The sequence below is a fragment of the Meriones unguiculatus genome (genome assembly GCF_030254825.1).
Source record: "Meriones unguiculatus strain TT.TT164.6M chromosome X unlocalized genomic scaffold, Bangor_MerUng_6.1 ChrX_unordered_Scaffold_30, whole genome shotgun sequence".
NCBI classification, from domain to species: Eukaryota; Metazoa; Chordata; class Mammalia; order Rodentia; family Muridae; genus Meriones; species Meriones unguiculatus.
The window spans coordinates 12,657,943-12,674,219 of NW_026843706.1; the positions used below are offsets into that span (position 1 = coordinate 12,657,943).

Sequence of the window (16,277 nt, forward strand, 5' to 3'; positions counted from 1 at the left end):
CAGCCTTATCTTGTCCCTGATTTTAGTGGGATTGCTTTAAGTTTCTCTCCGTTCAGTTTGATGTTGGCTATAGGCTTGCTGTATATCACCTTTACTATGTTTAGGTACGTGCCTTGTATCCCTGATCTCTCCAAGACTTTAAACATGAATGGATGTTGGATTTTGTTAAATGCTTTTTCAGCATCTAGAGAGATTATCATGTGGTTTTCTATTTTTCTTTCAGTGTCTATTTTAAGACTTCAACTTACATCTTCATGCTTGTAACACAAATACTGAACTATCACTCTTTCCCAGTTTAAAAAAAAACCAAAAAACTACCATCAGCCCTAATATGTGTGAGCTGATGTTGATTTATACAATGGAGCTGAGTATCTTTTTTTACCTTTTAGCTAAAAGTGTCATATATTTTGATCATGTTTTCCCCCTACCTTAATTCCTAACAAGATCCTTCCAATGCTTCCCCCAACACTGAATATCATTCCAGTGTCTTTTGTCCTATCAGTCTTAATTAAGCAGCAGTTTATAAACCTTTACCGTGAAAGGGAAACCAAAAATATTTTAAGTATGTTGTCCCAGAATGAATTCTGCCATTGTAGCTGTGGCTGCATACCAATAGAATGCTATAAAAGCATGTATCAAGCAATATTTGAGGCCAGGTTCATAGTTAGCACAGGAATACTTAGGCTAACTTTGGCATTTCTTTGGTGGGTATGTGAACTGTTGGAGGGCAAGGGCTGTCTTGCTACCTCCAGTTTCCTTTGATAGAGCTAAGACTTTCTCTCCTCCCATGAAGAAGAAAGCAGGTGGCTTATGTGTTCCCTGCTACAGAATCTCAAAGGAGTCACTGGGAGACAGATTGCCTTCACCTCCTTCCCTCCCTTCTAGGTCTGCTTAGGGCATGCTGAAAATTTTCTCTACAGGAACTCTCAGTCCCCACTGAGCTGATGTGAACAATCCCCCTGGGGATGAGCATGGAGGAGATATAGCTGGCAAAGGGAGATCTCTACTTTGGCCATCACTGTGTGGAACCTTCCACGGTCAATGGCTAAGCCAGGCTGAAGAACGGAGCATACCAGAATGGGAGACTCTAGTGTCTTCCACGGTGCTTCTTTTCTTTTTCACCGTTTCTATTTGTGCTTATGTGTGCATGTACACACATGGTCAGGTGCGCCCTCCTGTGAGTGCACGTGTGCAGGCTGGAAGAGGACAGCAGGTATCTTCCTCAATAGCTTTCCACCTTATTTTGTTGAGGCAAGGTTTCTCAGTTCCCTGGAGCTCATTGCTTTTGGCTAGGGGGCCAGCAAGTCCCAGCATTCCTCCTGCCTCTCTTCCCCACTCCCAGCACTAGCATTACAAGCATGTACAACCATGCCCAGCTTTTTATGTGGGTGCTGGAGATTTGAACACAGGTCCGGATGCTTGTACAATTGCTCTTATTCACTGAGTCATTTCCCCAGCTCTATTTGTACTTTTGCAACCCTTCAGATCAGAAACATCAAATTACAGCCTGCTGTCCTGTAGGCTTAGGTACTCTTAGTTTTATCAGGCTGGCTGAATAGGAATGTGAAAGGTGAGGTTTTTCTGGCCTCAAGAGAGATAAAACAAGTGGTCCCCATCCTGGTTCTGAGCTCCCTCAGGTGGCTAATGTGTGAACTGTTAGCTTTTTTTCCCCCTAAAAAAACAACTCCTCAAGTCTTGGCATACTTAGTGGGTACCTTACCCCGGAATAGGGAAGGAGTAAAAAGTCCTTGGCCTCTGAGTAGCAAGGACTTCTATAATGGTTGGTGGGCAGTTGGAAGAATGCTTATTATGTGATTGAGGGCACAATTAGATGGACATGCAGGAAGTGAGGGGAGCTATAAGGAAGATATTATGGTGGAGATAGAGTCTGAAAGAAAATTAGCTGCTGCCTCCCCCAGAGTGAGCTGTATGTCAGGTATGAGAGAATGCTGCCGAGGAAGTCAGTGGAGGGTGGCACAAGCTGCACTCCTGGACATGGAAGGAGATGGGAGAGGGAGAGGGTATGGAGGGAAGACTAGCATGTGTTTCCTCACAGCAAACCTGGAACCTTTGAAGGGCAAAGGCCATTTCAGTCCTTTGCAGGGGTTCCATCACTACCATTTGGGAGTCGTGGACCTCACAGCAGAACGGCTAGTGCAGAGACTTGCACACAGGGATGCCTACTAACCCTTGGTTTTGCAGTTTGCCCCCAGCTGCCGAGCCCCAATTCCCTGGCTTCTAATTTCTATAGGTCACGGTCTTGTCTGGCACACTGGTGAAAGATACATGCTGAAAGGTTAACTTATGTTACTCAGAGGCTGTAGACCTTATACATGCATGCTGGGACTGTGGCTCTGCTCTATCCAACCCGGCTGGCTGTTCCCTTTGTGGTCACTGCTGTTCCTCTAGGACACCAAGTCAGGAAGGAGCATCACCTCTGCTTACTAAAAAGACCCACTCTGTGCTGGCAGGAACACTGGCTAGCTTTGCGCCTGGTGGAAGTGGGAGAAAGCAAAGGCAGGGAACACATGAAATGAGGTGAAGGTCAAGAGACACAGGCCGGGGTTCCGTGATGGAAAGGACCGGCTACTCCAGACCTGGAGACACAGCCACAAAAGTGCAATCTGCAATCAGGACAACATGAGCAAGTACATGTTTGACAGAATCATGGCAGTTTTGTTGGCATCCAGCACATCTTAGTCTAATGGTAGAAGTGGAAAGGTAGGCTGGAGAACATTGCCACCTGCTAAAGCACTGTTGGTAATGAAGCAGAATCCAGAACTGTTTCAGCTTTGACCTACCTGGTGTAAACATTCCACTGGAAGATGGGACAGATCAGCTTGCTGTCACAGCATACCTGACTCAGGTGTTAGATGGGCCAGGAAGAACTAGGTCAGAGCTATAGAGATGAGGAAAGGGACTGAAATGGGAGACACACAGGGAGTTAGTTAACTGCTCTCCTCTAGCCCTGATTCTCCAGAGAAAGGACTGCATGGGAGAGGCATGCTCTAGGCATCTACTGTAGGCCATTAGTCATCAGGAATGAAACAAGTGGTGTAACCCCACTCGGCCTGTGATGAGAGCAAGCTGTGTCTTGTACTGGCTGAGGTGAGGCTCTAGCTGGACCCAGTGACCTGGGGAGGAGACTTTCGTGGTTGGAACTATCTGCAGGGCTTGCGGACATGGGGCCAGGCCCACCCTAAGTCTCAGTTCGGCCTGTTTGGGTGTGGCCTGAGCCTGAAGTTTCCTGGCAGGTTGCACTTCCTCCAAATGACTACAGGGAGCAGTGGGCCTGAGTGGGGAATGCAGGAAAGAGTGGCCAGCTGGGAACTAAGGGTCTATCTGGAGGACTTCCCAGTATCTTTCTAATTACCTCACCTCATCTTTTAGGTCTGAGAGGACACTATTTCCCGTTTCAACCTATACCAGGTTCACTCACAGGCCCATCTCCTGCCCGTGACACTCTATACTCTTCTCTCTTTTATAATTTATTTACTTGTATTTTATGTACATTGGTGTTTTACTTGCAAGTATGTCTGTGTGAGGATGGCAGATCCCCTGGAACTAGAGTTAAAGACAGTTGTGAGCTGCCACGTGGACACTGGGAATTGAACCCATGTCCTCTGGAAGAACAGCCAATGCTCTCAACTGCTGAGCCATCTCTCCAGCTCCTACGTTTCTCTTTAAGAAAATAACTTTTTATTTTATTCATTCATTTATTTTTACATCGGAGTGTTTTGCTGGCACACATGTATGTACGTGCATTACATGCATGCCTGGTACCCATGGAAGCCAGAATGGGCATCAGATCCCAATGAACTGGAGCTACAGATCCTTGTGAGCCACCCTATGGGTACTGAGAACTGAACTGGGTCCTATGCAAGACCAACCAGTGCTGTTTAACACTGAGCCATAGTCTTAGACCCAATCATCCCCTTTTGAATTTAGAACACATCTCTGTTATACTCAGTTGTGTGACTCTGTAACAATGTCCATGCCAGGCAGGCAGGATCACTGTCTGTTATGCTCACTACAGAAGCTCAGAGCAGAATCCGGTGGAAATGTGTGGACTACACAAGCAAACAAAAGTCATAGTTTGAGTCTTGAATATTCCCTACAGGTCTGTATGTTGAAGGCTTGGACTCCATCCCATGGAAGTGGTGGGCCCTTTAACAGATGTGTCCTAGTGGGAGGAAATGAGGTCTTTGAGGTTATGCCCTTGATCGAGACAGGGCAACACAGTCTCAAAAGCAACAGCGCCAACTGACCACAGAGTAAATTCTTTAAAACTATGTGCCCAAACAAACATTTCCTCCTCTCAAGTTGTTTATGTCAGGTATTTTGTCAGTGCCAGAAGGCTTACAAAACAGAGAGAAGAATAGAGTGGACAATTGAGCTTGTCGAGGGAGGTCTTTGGTCCAAGAGCAGTTACCATTTTAAGGCATATCATTCTTGGTGTTTGCTGGCTAAGTGTACTGCCTTCTCATCCAGCAGTTCTGAGCACCTCCCAAGGTGCATCTTCCTGTTCTGAGCTGAATTATGATTCCTTTCTAAGTACTTCCACCAAGTGTTCATTTATAACTCATTGTTATGTTACTACTGTCTGGTCTCCCATGAGAGTACTGAGGATTTTCTTGATCCTTGACCTCCACTGAGTAAATCCTTAATTGTCAAAACCATCACAGGTTGTCTATACCTACAGAATAAAGGTCATTCCCTGCCTCCCGCTTTAGCCTGACCAATGTTCCACTGCTTCCCAAACTAGCCTTCCCACTTGTATGCTTTACTGAAGTTATACCAGAAAGTGCAAGATACACTATTGTTTCATATACGGTCTAGGAACACATGCTGCTGAAAGCTGTTGACTATGAGACTGGCCTCTTCAGTCTGAAATGCCAGTTGGTGGCTCTGTACTCACCGACCATTTCTCCATTCCTTCCAGGTTTAACCTCAGGGCATCTCCTGTTCTGAAGAAGTCCTGTCACTTCACTTTGTCTTACATAAGTGCATTAATGCATCATTTTAAAATCATACTTCAGGAGTTTATGAATGTAACTCCATTATTGTAAGCTTTGTGGGCAAAAGCAGCATCTTAATTACATTCATATTCAAATGACTCGGCAGCTTAGCATGGTCTTTCCCCAGGCAGAGCTAATAAGCCAGCAATGCAAACTGTATGGCTTTTAGATCTTTATTTGTATTTTTCTCGAATTGCCTTCATGGCATTACACAGTGATTTAAAAAAAAAAAAAAAGAAGAAAAAGAAGATCTTAGAATTCTTCAGAAATACATTTCAGTGAGTTCAGAGAACAGAAAAAGCTGGATGTTTGGATCGGCTGTACTCTTTGGAAGGTGGCCAGATATGTTTTGTGAAGTGAGCTGCAAGGATGTCTGCATTCTGCATCGACTCATGGAAGACTTTCTCTCAAACATCATGGAGGTAAAGGAGGCCACCGTCCTCGGCTTATTTCCATCCAGCCAAGCATCCCATGTTAATTAGGAGCTGACCAGCTGACACAGCACACACTGTACCATATTAGCACACACTGCATCACCACTGACCAATAAAGACCTCCACCAGATACAGTGGATAAAAGGAAATGTTTCATGGAAAAACAATGCAGGCAGACAGTGCAACCACCTTTGAAAGAGACCCTGACAGCAGGCAAGGGAACAAGGAACCATTTATAGATTTATCCTTAGGGATTGGGGATTAGCGATTACAGTCATCAATATTTCTATTTTATTGTGAACCTACGAAATATATGTCTGAAGTCTTATTCTGTGATTACAATCTCTGGTTTTACTTCAATTCTTAAGACCTTGAATGAAGTCTTGTGGCTTTCACTTTGGTGTTGGTCTACTTAGTGTTGTCTTAATGATCCCAGGAGAGATTAGTAGGGGGAGGAGAGAGAAAGACCAAAGCAGTAGGACAGGTGTCTGCTTGCTTTGAGAAGTCCAATGCTTTTTTGGAAGACATGTCTCCTTTCGTCACTGCAGTGTCATGTGGGGGACTCAGGTACGCTACCATCTAACCAGCAAGGGACTCACAGCTCAGAAGAAACTCCCTTAAGGATATTGGCTCATCAGAACAAAGAAGGGAAAGTTATTAGTGAGGTCACTGGGGAACCTCACTTGTCCTTCCGCAGGTAGTGAAAACTTTGCACAGTCCTTTCCACGGCGTCATCCATGGTGACCAGTGGCTGGTACCCAATGTGTTTTTTGGCTTTCTCACAACTGTAGTAATGAAATGTGCCAGCCAGTGCCACGCGCATTGGTGTAAAAGTTGGCTGGATTTGGACGAGAGGACTGACCACCATCACCAGCAGAGACAGCAGGAAAGCAAGGTAGTAGGCCACCCAGTAGGGGATGTGGTACTTGGGGGGCTCATAATTGAGGCCTGTCAGAATGCGGGACAGGAACGTCCAGAAAGGAATTGGCTCATCATTGGTAATGTGAAATGCCTGGTAAAGGAACACAGAGTTAGAGAGCCCTGCACAGCTGCTGGAACAAACAGGCCAACATGGGTCCCCAAGCTCAGCTAGCTGCTGGCTCCACCTACAACTCTTTCTGTGGAAAAGCAAGGGCACACTGGCTTCCTACCTGCCCCATCTCTTTTGCAGGGGCACTAAACGGTGTGGGGTGTGGTTGTGTTATTAGGCCTCACAAGCCTAGTGGTGGAGTGTATAACAGTCTGTCTTAGACTCGCAGAATGGGCAGTGTTTAATTAAGGGCAGAGAGGGGCAGTGCTACAAAGTCTGCAAAAAGGCCATGTCTTTAAGTGAACTTCAGCTTGCTCTTAGGCAGTTACATTTGGTTTTATCTTTGCATGGAACAAATGTTCCATATTAGATCTTTCAACCCACAAAGTATATGCATCCCATTTCCAACCACCCCCAAAGTAGTAAGTGAGAAAATGGAAAAGGTCCAGGGCGAGAAAAGAGTACTGAGTGCTCAGGGTGCATCACAAGGACAATAGTGAGCCTGAGAAATGGGAGGCCAGGTGCCAGTAACCCAGTAGGTTTTCTCAACTCAGTTGCCTTTTGGAGGTCAAATGTTAGGAGACTCATATACATCACTTGTTACAGGAGTGCAAGCCTGAGTAATATGAGCCACACGTGCTTGGGAAGGGAGGATGGGTCTGAAATATAAGGAGGACAAAAGTGAGGAGCAAACATCTACCCTAAGGAACAGGTGACCATGCTTGGAGTGAGCACAGAGGTCTAGAGAACAAAAGCCCGAGGGTTGGTTCCATCCTGGCTATTGGCTCCTGGATTTGGGCTGTCCAAAGTAATAAGATGCTGCAATGATGCAGAACTTCCCAGGAGGACCTGAAGTGCTGAGAGAAGCAAGTGTCTTACCTTCCCACCTAGACCTGCATCTTCACCGAGGTGCTCAGCAGACAGGATATGTCCGTGAACCACGTTCTCCACAAAGGTGAAGTCCACCAGGTTCTCCCCATTTCTGTAGGTACACAGTAAGTATTTTAGTTGTGCTGAGTGTTTGGCTACCAGCCCCACAAAGCCCCAGCACTGAGACTCAACAGATTAACCCACTTTTTCTTTTCCTTTCTTTTTTTTCTTCGAAACAGGGTTTCTCTGTGCAGCCCTAGCTGTCCTGGACTTGCTGTTTAGACCAGGCTGGCCTCGAACTCACAGCAAATCTGCCTCCCTCTGCCTCCCAGAGTGCTGGGATTACAGGCATACACCACTAAGCCCGGGTCACTAACCCACTTAACCTCAGCAGTGCCTGCCTCTCCTATACCTGAATGATTGCAACAGGTAATGAAATGTGGCCATGAAGAACTACTGGGACCTGTGGGTGCAGTGAAATATTGAATGTGAGAGCATGGTGTCCTGCATGGCCCAGCAGGACCTGCAGCAGTGTGTCTTCTTTGGCTCTGATCTGGGGTATAGATCTTGAAAACATGCCCAGGATACACCATGCCAATGGTCTTCAAGTTTTCTAGCACTGCCTCTGTAATCCATCAGTCTTAACTCAGGGTATCAGTGAGATTTAGTAAGCACAGGAAGACAAGACACAGGGATAAAGAAAAAAAATATAAAAGAAAAGGCACTGGGTGTAGTTGCACATGCCTTTAATCCCAGCACTCAGGGAGGCAGAGGCAGGCAGATCTCTGTGAGTTCTGGGCCAGCTTGCTCTACAGAGAGAGTTCCAGGGCAGCCAAGGCTACACAGAGAAACACTGTCTCAAAAAAAAAAAATGTTCAGCAGCCAGCCACACCTGTTGTCATCCTTTCCATTTTTTAATGCACTAACTCCCTTCTATATTCAAGGAGTCAAGGGTCATTGCTTCCCTCCAGATCCTCAACTTCTTTAATTTCTAAACAGGATTGCACAACTTTTCCCAGTGTACGTGAAAGAGTATACAGCACTGAATAATATCCTTCCAAAACTTATGCCACTCTGGAAATTGTGGAGGTGACCTCATGCTGAAAGGGAGACTTTACAGATGAAGTCAGTAATGGACAGACATCTTAGTTCAATGCTGATATCTTTATAAGAAAGGGAAAGTTTCCCACAGATAGCATAGATAGTCTTATGTAGAAGCAGGAGTGATGCAGTGGCATGCAAGGAGCTAGAAAGAGAAGCCCACAGAGGCCTTGGACATATTCTCCTCACAGCAGCCAGAAGGAACCAGTCCTGTCAACAGCTGCATTTCAGACTCCTATTTCCATAACTGAAAATCAATTTGTGTTGTATTCAAAACTGTGGGAATTTGATACAGCAGTTCCAGGAGGACATAGAGGACAACAGAGAAGGACACATGTACGTTCTGCATGTTTGTGTTCACTCAATATTCTTGTTAAAACCTAATCCCCCATGTGCTGGTGTTCAGATGTGGAAACTTTACAGGGTAATTAGAACATGCAAGCACTGCCCCCATGAATGGGATCTTATTAAAGAGGCTTTGAGGGAACCTGTTTGTCCCTTGGGCCACATAAAGATAAACAGCAGGTAAAAGACTAGACTCTTAGCAAACAGCAGTTTTGCTGATGGCTAATCTTGGACTTCGTAGTTACTAGACTATACTATTGTGTTATTGTTAAGCCTGAACAGACACAGACAGTTATACAGTGCAGCTTGGCACTGTCTAATTATTTTCTGTGTGTGTGCTCACACGGTCAGAAGGGGACAGAGAGCAATGGGAGCTGCCTTACCCAATCATGAACTTCATTTTGCCCTTTCTAGCGGCATCAATTAGGATGGGGACCAACTGAGGGTCCCTTGGGCCAAAAATGCCATGAGGACGGATGGCTATGGTTAAAAACTTCTTCTTGGGGTTGTTGGCATCCAGTACTGCCTGAAAAAGAGCAGGAGAGAAAGAGGCCACTGTAAGACTTTTCCTGAGCTGAGATCATACCTAATTGTGTGTGCAGTATTCCCATTAGGAGACAGACTGATGACTGTGCAAACCACTGGACAGCTGTCTACCTTGGAACATCTCACACTGCAACTCTTGATCCCATCTGTCAATGACAAACCACCAATGCAGGAGGAAACTGGCCAACACCTGCTAGGGTGAAATCTGAAAGCTAAGGTTGGGTTCAATGGCTATGTGAAGTGCGGCCAGTGGGTACATCCTGGATTCAATTTATGGAAACAGTCTGAAATTTCCAGTTAATGAGGTAGCCTTGAGCCTCCAGAAAGGCTGCTACCACCAAGAGTTCCTGAATTCGGTGCCATGTACAGGTTTCAAGAATAATCATGCACCAAATGTAACAAATGGTTCAGTCGACAACAGACACATAGTTGGGGAGGTGCCTCAGTCAGCAAATCTCTTTCTTGCAAGCACAAGGACACAATCCCCAGAAGCCATGTCATAATGTGTGGAGATGCTTATAATCTCATGGCTGTGGAGACTGACACCTGAGGATACCTGAAGCTTGCTGGACAACCAGTTCAGTCTAATTGGCAACTTCTAGGCCAATGAAGGACCCTGTCTCAAAGGAGGTGGACAACATTTTAGAAGATGACACCTGTCTCAATACAAGCATACACACGTCCAGACACGTCCGTTACTGTGTAGACTTGCACATATACACAAAGACACGTAGCTGTCTGAGTTTGTTGAGGTATACTCTATGTTCCCACAATAACAAGTCAGTCAATAATGCATTTCTCTGAATCTATCTCTATCCTTATGAAGCATGACTATATGAAGAAACATATTTTGCTTCATAAGTAATTTCCCAAATGATTTGTTATAATGTTAGTAAAAACAGGGAGGCAAAATTAGTCTACAGATTATAATCCGAGTCACTTTAAGCTAGCTATAAACTGAGTGTATGGCAATCACAGCTTCCTGAACCCATGGCACTTAAAATGCTGCTAAGTGTCTGTGGTGCTGAAGGGAATGACCATGCCTTCAATTGGCCTCTATCATGGCTAGCTCTATTACTAAAGAGAAGGGAGTTTGAGGATGTTTTTAGACTAATCCCAAAGATAACTCGTTATTATTAAGAGGGTTTAAAATGGTGTTCATCCACAAAACAAGGCAAGTTACTGTTGGAGTCACCTCCAGTTCTCCTGACTTCTCGTTCAGTACCCAAAACTTCATGCCAGTGACATATTGACAGCCAGAGCTCAGACAACAGTGCACAGGGCATCTTGAGGCTAGCTGAGGACACGCTCTACTGTGATTTCCATGTGACTGTGTTCTGTGCTGAGCTGGAAGTGAGAATAGTCAGAGCAGTAAGACCCATGCCAGCTCAGCATAGAGCTTCAGTTTATGAGTACCAGCTTGCAGATCAAAGCACAGTATGTGATTTGCTGCAAAGGCCTAAGAAATTTAACTCCACAGCTGCCCAAATGACTTTGGGTGCTTGGTGGAACCCCAGTCTACAGTATGGGATTCCCAGTGTCCCTGTAACATAATCACATGGAAACTATGGGCTCCCTGATGAAGACTCTGGATCCGTCTGTGAATCAGTGCATTTTCCCATAATAGAGAGATGGTAAGATCATTTTGGAGTGTAAAGGAAGTAGTCTCCAGAAAATACTGAGAACATTATCTGGCCACAGTAAGTTACATCTCATGCTGGGAACTCAGGCCTCAAAATACTAACTTCCCCATGTTCACAGATATTTTTCTTATAAACGGAGACACTTGAAGTAACTGCTCGTTTAACTGACTTTAAAGCACATACTTTCTCCTGTAAGATCTTGGTCTCTGTGTAGTAGTCAATGGGCTTCACAGCATAAGGGAGGTCTTCAGTTCCATTTTTTATGTCAACACCCTCAAAGACGACACTGGCACTGCTGGTTAAAATGAGTTTCTGGTAGAAAAACATTGAAAGGAAAACACAAGTCAGGAGTTATTGCTATTTCCAACAAGAGATGTATAAAATCTTTGTGAAGTACAGTATACTATCACTGAGTGGGCATTACAGACAGAACATATTTCATCCTTATGAAAGAAGACTTGCTGGGTGGTGCTGGTGCATGCCTTTAATCTCAGCACTCAGGAGGCAGAGGCAGGTGGATCTCTGAGTTTGAGGCCAGCAAGGTCTACAGAGAGTACAGTACAGCCAGGGTTACACAGAGAAACCCTGTCTGGAAAAAACAAACCAGGGGAATCCAAGATGTTGGTGTCCAGAGCACAAGGTGTCTGACGAGCAGGACAGCAGAGAGTGCACAGCCACCAACAGACCAAACTCTGGGCCCTAAAACACCAGCGATTATGTTTCCCAGGTGACAGGAAACCCCAAGGTGTGGGAAGCATCCAGATCCAATCTCAGCTCACCCAGCTAAACCTTGGAAGAGTTCCTGGGTCCAAGAGTTCCAGGGTTGTGGCAGGCACTCTGTTGCCAGCCTAGAGCTACACGCCTGCATGCTCTGATCACCATCTCAGACTGAACTGTGGGCCTTGCAACACCAGAGACTGGGTTTTCCAGTGGAGAGAATACCCCACGGTGAAGGAAGCAATCACCACAGACCGATCTCAGGTCACCCAGACAACCCCCGGGGAAAAGGTCCCAGGCTCTGGCAGGCGCCCAGTTGCCAGCCCAGAGACACACTCTTGTGCTTGTGACTCACTGTCACAGAAAAACTGTGGGCCCCCAAGCACCAGAAACCGCGTTTCCCTGTCGGGAGTAACCCCACAGTGGAGGAAACATCAGGTGAGACCTCAAGGGCACCTAGCTAATACCAGGAAAATTTTCTGGGTTTCCACAGGCTCCGGGTTCTAGCCTCCAGCCACACACCTGTGTGCTGCGCTCATCTGCCACTGATTACCACTTGGGTACTGTGGCACAGAGCTCCAACCTCTCCAACCTCAGACCTACAGAAGCCTGAGATCCACAGGATCAGCCCCCAGATACACCTCCATGGTGAAGCTTCTCTCCCTAGCTAGACAGAGCAAACCTCGTGGCTCCCTGATTTTTCAAGAGGCTTGCACCCAGCAAACACAATGTAAGAGCAGCAGCAGCATCACACTGAATTCAGAGCAAGAAACCCGTTGGCAGGGCACCTGTCTCCAGGACTACTTCTGGTGGGAGGATAGCCCACACTGACTACTAACAACCTCAGTTACCACACAGGACCACACAACTGAGGAGAGCTGTGGCAATTCCTGAGAATTACCGGCCATTAGATGACCATACCGAAAAAGCTGAAGAGGCCTCCTTCAGGAATGACCATCTTCCTGGCAAGGGGATTCCCCCCCAATCCCAGGATTCCGGCAGGCACAAGAAACTAACAGCCAACACCTGAGACTGCCACATGGATAGAGGCCCACACAAAAGTACAACCAACAAAAGCCAAAGCAATTTGGCATCTGCAGAATAGAGTTATCCAGGGGAAAGTAGCCATAGATACGCTAACGTAAGTGAAATTCAAGAAGATGACCTTAAATCTATGCTTATGAAGACTAGAGTGGAGGAAACAAACTAAATGGGTAAAGAAATAGAGGAAGATAAAGTCAAAGAGATTATGGCCATTCATAAATAAATACAGGAAGATGCAGCCAAAGGGTTTTTGGCCTTTAAAGAGTAAATAATTAAATCAGGGAAAGAAATAAAAGAAATAGAGGAAAGTTCAAACAAACAGGTGAAGGAATTGAAGGAAAAGCAGGAAAACACAAAGAACAGGTGAAGGAAAACAACAAAAGAGTTCAAGATCTGAAGATAAAAATGGAAAAATTAAAGAAAACACAGAGAGAAAAAATCATGTAGAGGGAGAACATAGGGAAGAAAACAGGAACTACAGAGGTAAGCATAACCAACAGACTACAAGAGATGGAAGAAAGAATCTCAGGTGTTGAAGATAAAATGGAAGAAATCGATGTTTCCGTCAAAGAAAATGTTAAAATCTAAAAAATTCCTCATACAAACCATCCACGAAATCCAAGACAACATGAAAAGACAAAATCTATGAATATTAGGAATAGTGGAAAAAGAACATTCCCTTCTCCACGGGCCAGAAAATATTTTCAACAAAATCATAGAAGAATAAAGTGAATAAACTGAAAGTAATAAAAAAAGAAAATAAAAGAAAAAAGAGAAAGAATCACTGAAGAAAATTTCCACAATTTAAAGGAGAGTCCAATAAGCATACAAGAGGCCTACAGAACACCTAATAGATTAGACCAGAAAAGAAAATCCTCCTGCCACATAATAATCAAAACAGTAAGTATACAGAATAAATTTCTAAAAATTTCTAAAAGCTGCAAGGGAAAAAGGCCAAGTAACATATAATGGCAAACCGATCAGAATAACACCTGACTTCTCAACAGAGACTACGAAAGCCCGAAGGACCTGGACAGATATCATGCGGATCCTAAGAGAACACAGATGTCAGATCAGACCACTATACCCAGCAAAACTCTCAAGCATCATACATGGAGAAAACAAGATATTTAATGAAAAAAGCATATTTAAACAGTTCCTAACCACACATCCAGCCTTACAGAAGATACTAGAAGGAAAACTACAACCCAAGAGAGCTAACTACATCCAGGAAAACACAGGAAATAAATAATCTCACTACAGCAAAACTTAAAGTAGCCAAGCACACAAACACACTACCACAACCAACATCAAAATAAAAGGATCTAACAATCACTGCTCATTCATCTCTCTCAACACCAATGGACTCAGCTCTCCAATAAAAAGACACAGACTAACAGAATGGATGTGTAAACAAGACCCAACAATCTATTGCATACCAGAAACACACCTAAGTCACAAAGATAGACATTACCTGATAGTAAAGAGCTGGAAGATAGTTGTCCCAGCAAATGGACCCACGAAGTAAGCAGGATTAGCCATTCTAATATCTAATAAGATAGACTTTCAACAAAATTAATCAAAAGAGATGGGGAAGATCACTTCATACTATCAAGGGAAAATTCCACCAAGAAGACATCACAGTTCTGAACATCTATGCCCCAAATACAGAGACAACCATATTCGTAAAAGAAATCATCAATAAAACTTAAACCACACATCAATGCTGACACATTAATAGTAGGAGACTTCAACACCCCATTCTCCACAAAGGACAGTCAACAAAACAGAAACTAAACAAAGAAACAATGACACTGACGGATGTCATAAATCAAATGGACCTAACAGATATCTAGAGAACTATTCACCCAATCACAAAAAAAAATTTCCCTTCTTCTCAGCACCTCATGGAACCTTCTCCAAAATAGACCATATACTTGGTGACGAAGCAAGCCTCCACATATACAAGAAGATTGAAATAATCCCTTACATCCTATGTGACCACCATGGGCTAGAACTAGACCTCAACAACAATAGAAAGAGCAAAAAGCCTACACACACATGGAAACTCAACAACTCTCTACTCAGTAACAGCTGGGTCAGGGAAGAAATAAAGGAAGAAATGAAAGACTACCTAGAATTCAGTGAAAATGAAGGCACAACATACTTATGGGACACAATGAAAGCAGTGCTAAGTGGAAAGTTCATAGCATTAAGTGATTCATAAAGAAATTTGAATCATCTCACATAAGCAACTGAACGGCTCACCTGAAAGTCCTAGAGAAAAAGGAAGCAGACACACCCAGGAGGAGTAGATGCCTGGAAATAATCAAACTCAGGGCTGAAATCAATACATTAGAAACAAAGAGAACAATTCAAAGAATGAAGAAACAGCTGGTTCTTTGAGAAAATCAAGAAAAGACAAGAGACAAACAATTAGCCAAACTAAAAGGCAGTGAGACACTATACAAATCAGCAAAATCAGAAATGAAAAGGAGAACAGGATAACATAACATAACACCAAGGAAATCCAAACAATCACTAGGTCTTACTTCAAAAGCCTATACTCTACAAAATTTGAAAATCTAAATGGATAATTCTCCTGAGCTGAATCAAGATCAAATAAATAAATTTTTTTTTAAAATAATAACTTCTGGTAATTGCATCATTAATTAAATTCATTTTTTTTAAATAATAACTTCTGGTAATTGCATCATTAATTAAATTCATTTGCCAAAACATTTATAATTTAGTAATTAGTGGCATTTCCCTTAGGTTTATATAGCTGTGAAATTCTTTTTCTTTTTTTTTCAATGCAGTTTATTCAGGAACCTTGAACAATCATCGGACCCTGGGGAAAGCCAGCCCACAGCTTAAATAGCCTCTGGGTAGCCAACCCCAGAGTGCCACGTGGGCAATGCAGATAGGTCCACATACATGGAAGCAAGCCAGATCCTCAGCCTTAGCCAAATGTGGAGTTGTTTGTGACAGAGAGCACTCACCATCGGGAAGGTGGAAGGCGGAAACCAGCTCCATCTTTAAGGCGCGGCATTACGCAGCTCTCTACAGTTCCCCCTTTTTGTTTTAGAAGCATCAGGCAAGAGTAGAGGTCTGATCTCTGATATTAGAAATAAATTGGGACTTTGTACCGATGTTCATTTAGGTGTCATCCACCCAAAGAGCATCAGACCCGTCCCATACCTTTTTCTCAGAGTCTATATGCAACAAAATTTGAAAATTTAAATGAAATGGACAATTTTCTTGATCGATTCCACTTACCAAAGCTAAATCAGGACCAGGTAAATCAATTAAATAGTCCTATATCTCCCAAGGAATTAGAAGCAGTCATCGAATGTCTCCCATCCAAAAAAAGCCCAGGACCTGATGGTTTCAGCGCAGAATTCTACCAAACATTCAAAAAAGAGCTAACTCCAGTTCTCTTCAAACTATTCCACGAAATCAAAACAGAAGCAACATTACCAAACTCATTCTATGAAGCCACAGTCACCTTGGTACCTAAACCTCACAA

General features: G+C 43.9%; 1 protein-coding gene across 4 annotated transcripts in view; it reads right to left on the reverse strand.

The window, feature by feature from the left end:
- Positions 1 to 5,177: 5,177 nt before the first annotated feature.
- LOC132651495 (sterol-4-alpha-carboxylate 3-dehydrogenase, decarboxylating-like) overlaps positions 5,178 to 16,277 on the reverse strand; it is a 38,850-nt gene continuing 27,750 nt past the window's right edge. For all 4 annotated transcript variants that reach the window (XM_060376747.1, XM_060376748.1, XM_060376745.1 and 1 more), the window contains 4 exons: positions 11,171 to 11,299; positions 9,182 to 9,324; positions 7,362 to 7,464; positions 5,178 to 6,464 (listed from right to left, as the gene is read on the reverse strand). In XM_060376747.1, the coding sequence (XP_060232730.1) occupies positions 6,132 to 6,464; positions 7,362 to 7,464; positions 9,182 to 9,324; positions 11,171 to 11,299 (708 nt within the window). In that variant the 3' untranslated portion in view covers positions 5,178 to 6,131. The remainder of the gene's footprint in view (positions 6,465 to 7,361; positions 7,465 to 9,181; positions 9,325 to 11,170; positions 11,300 to 16,277) is intronic.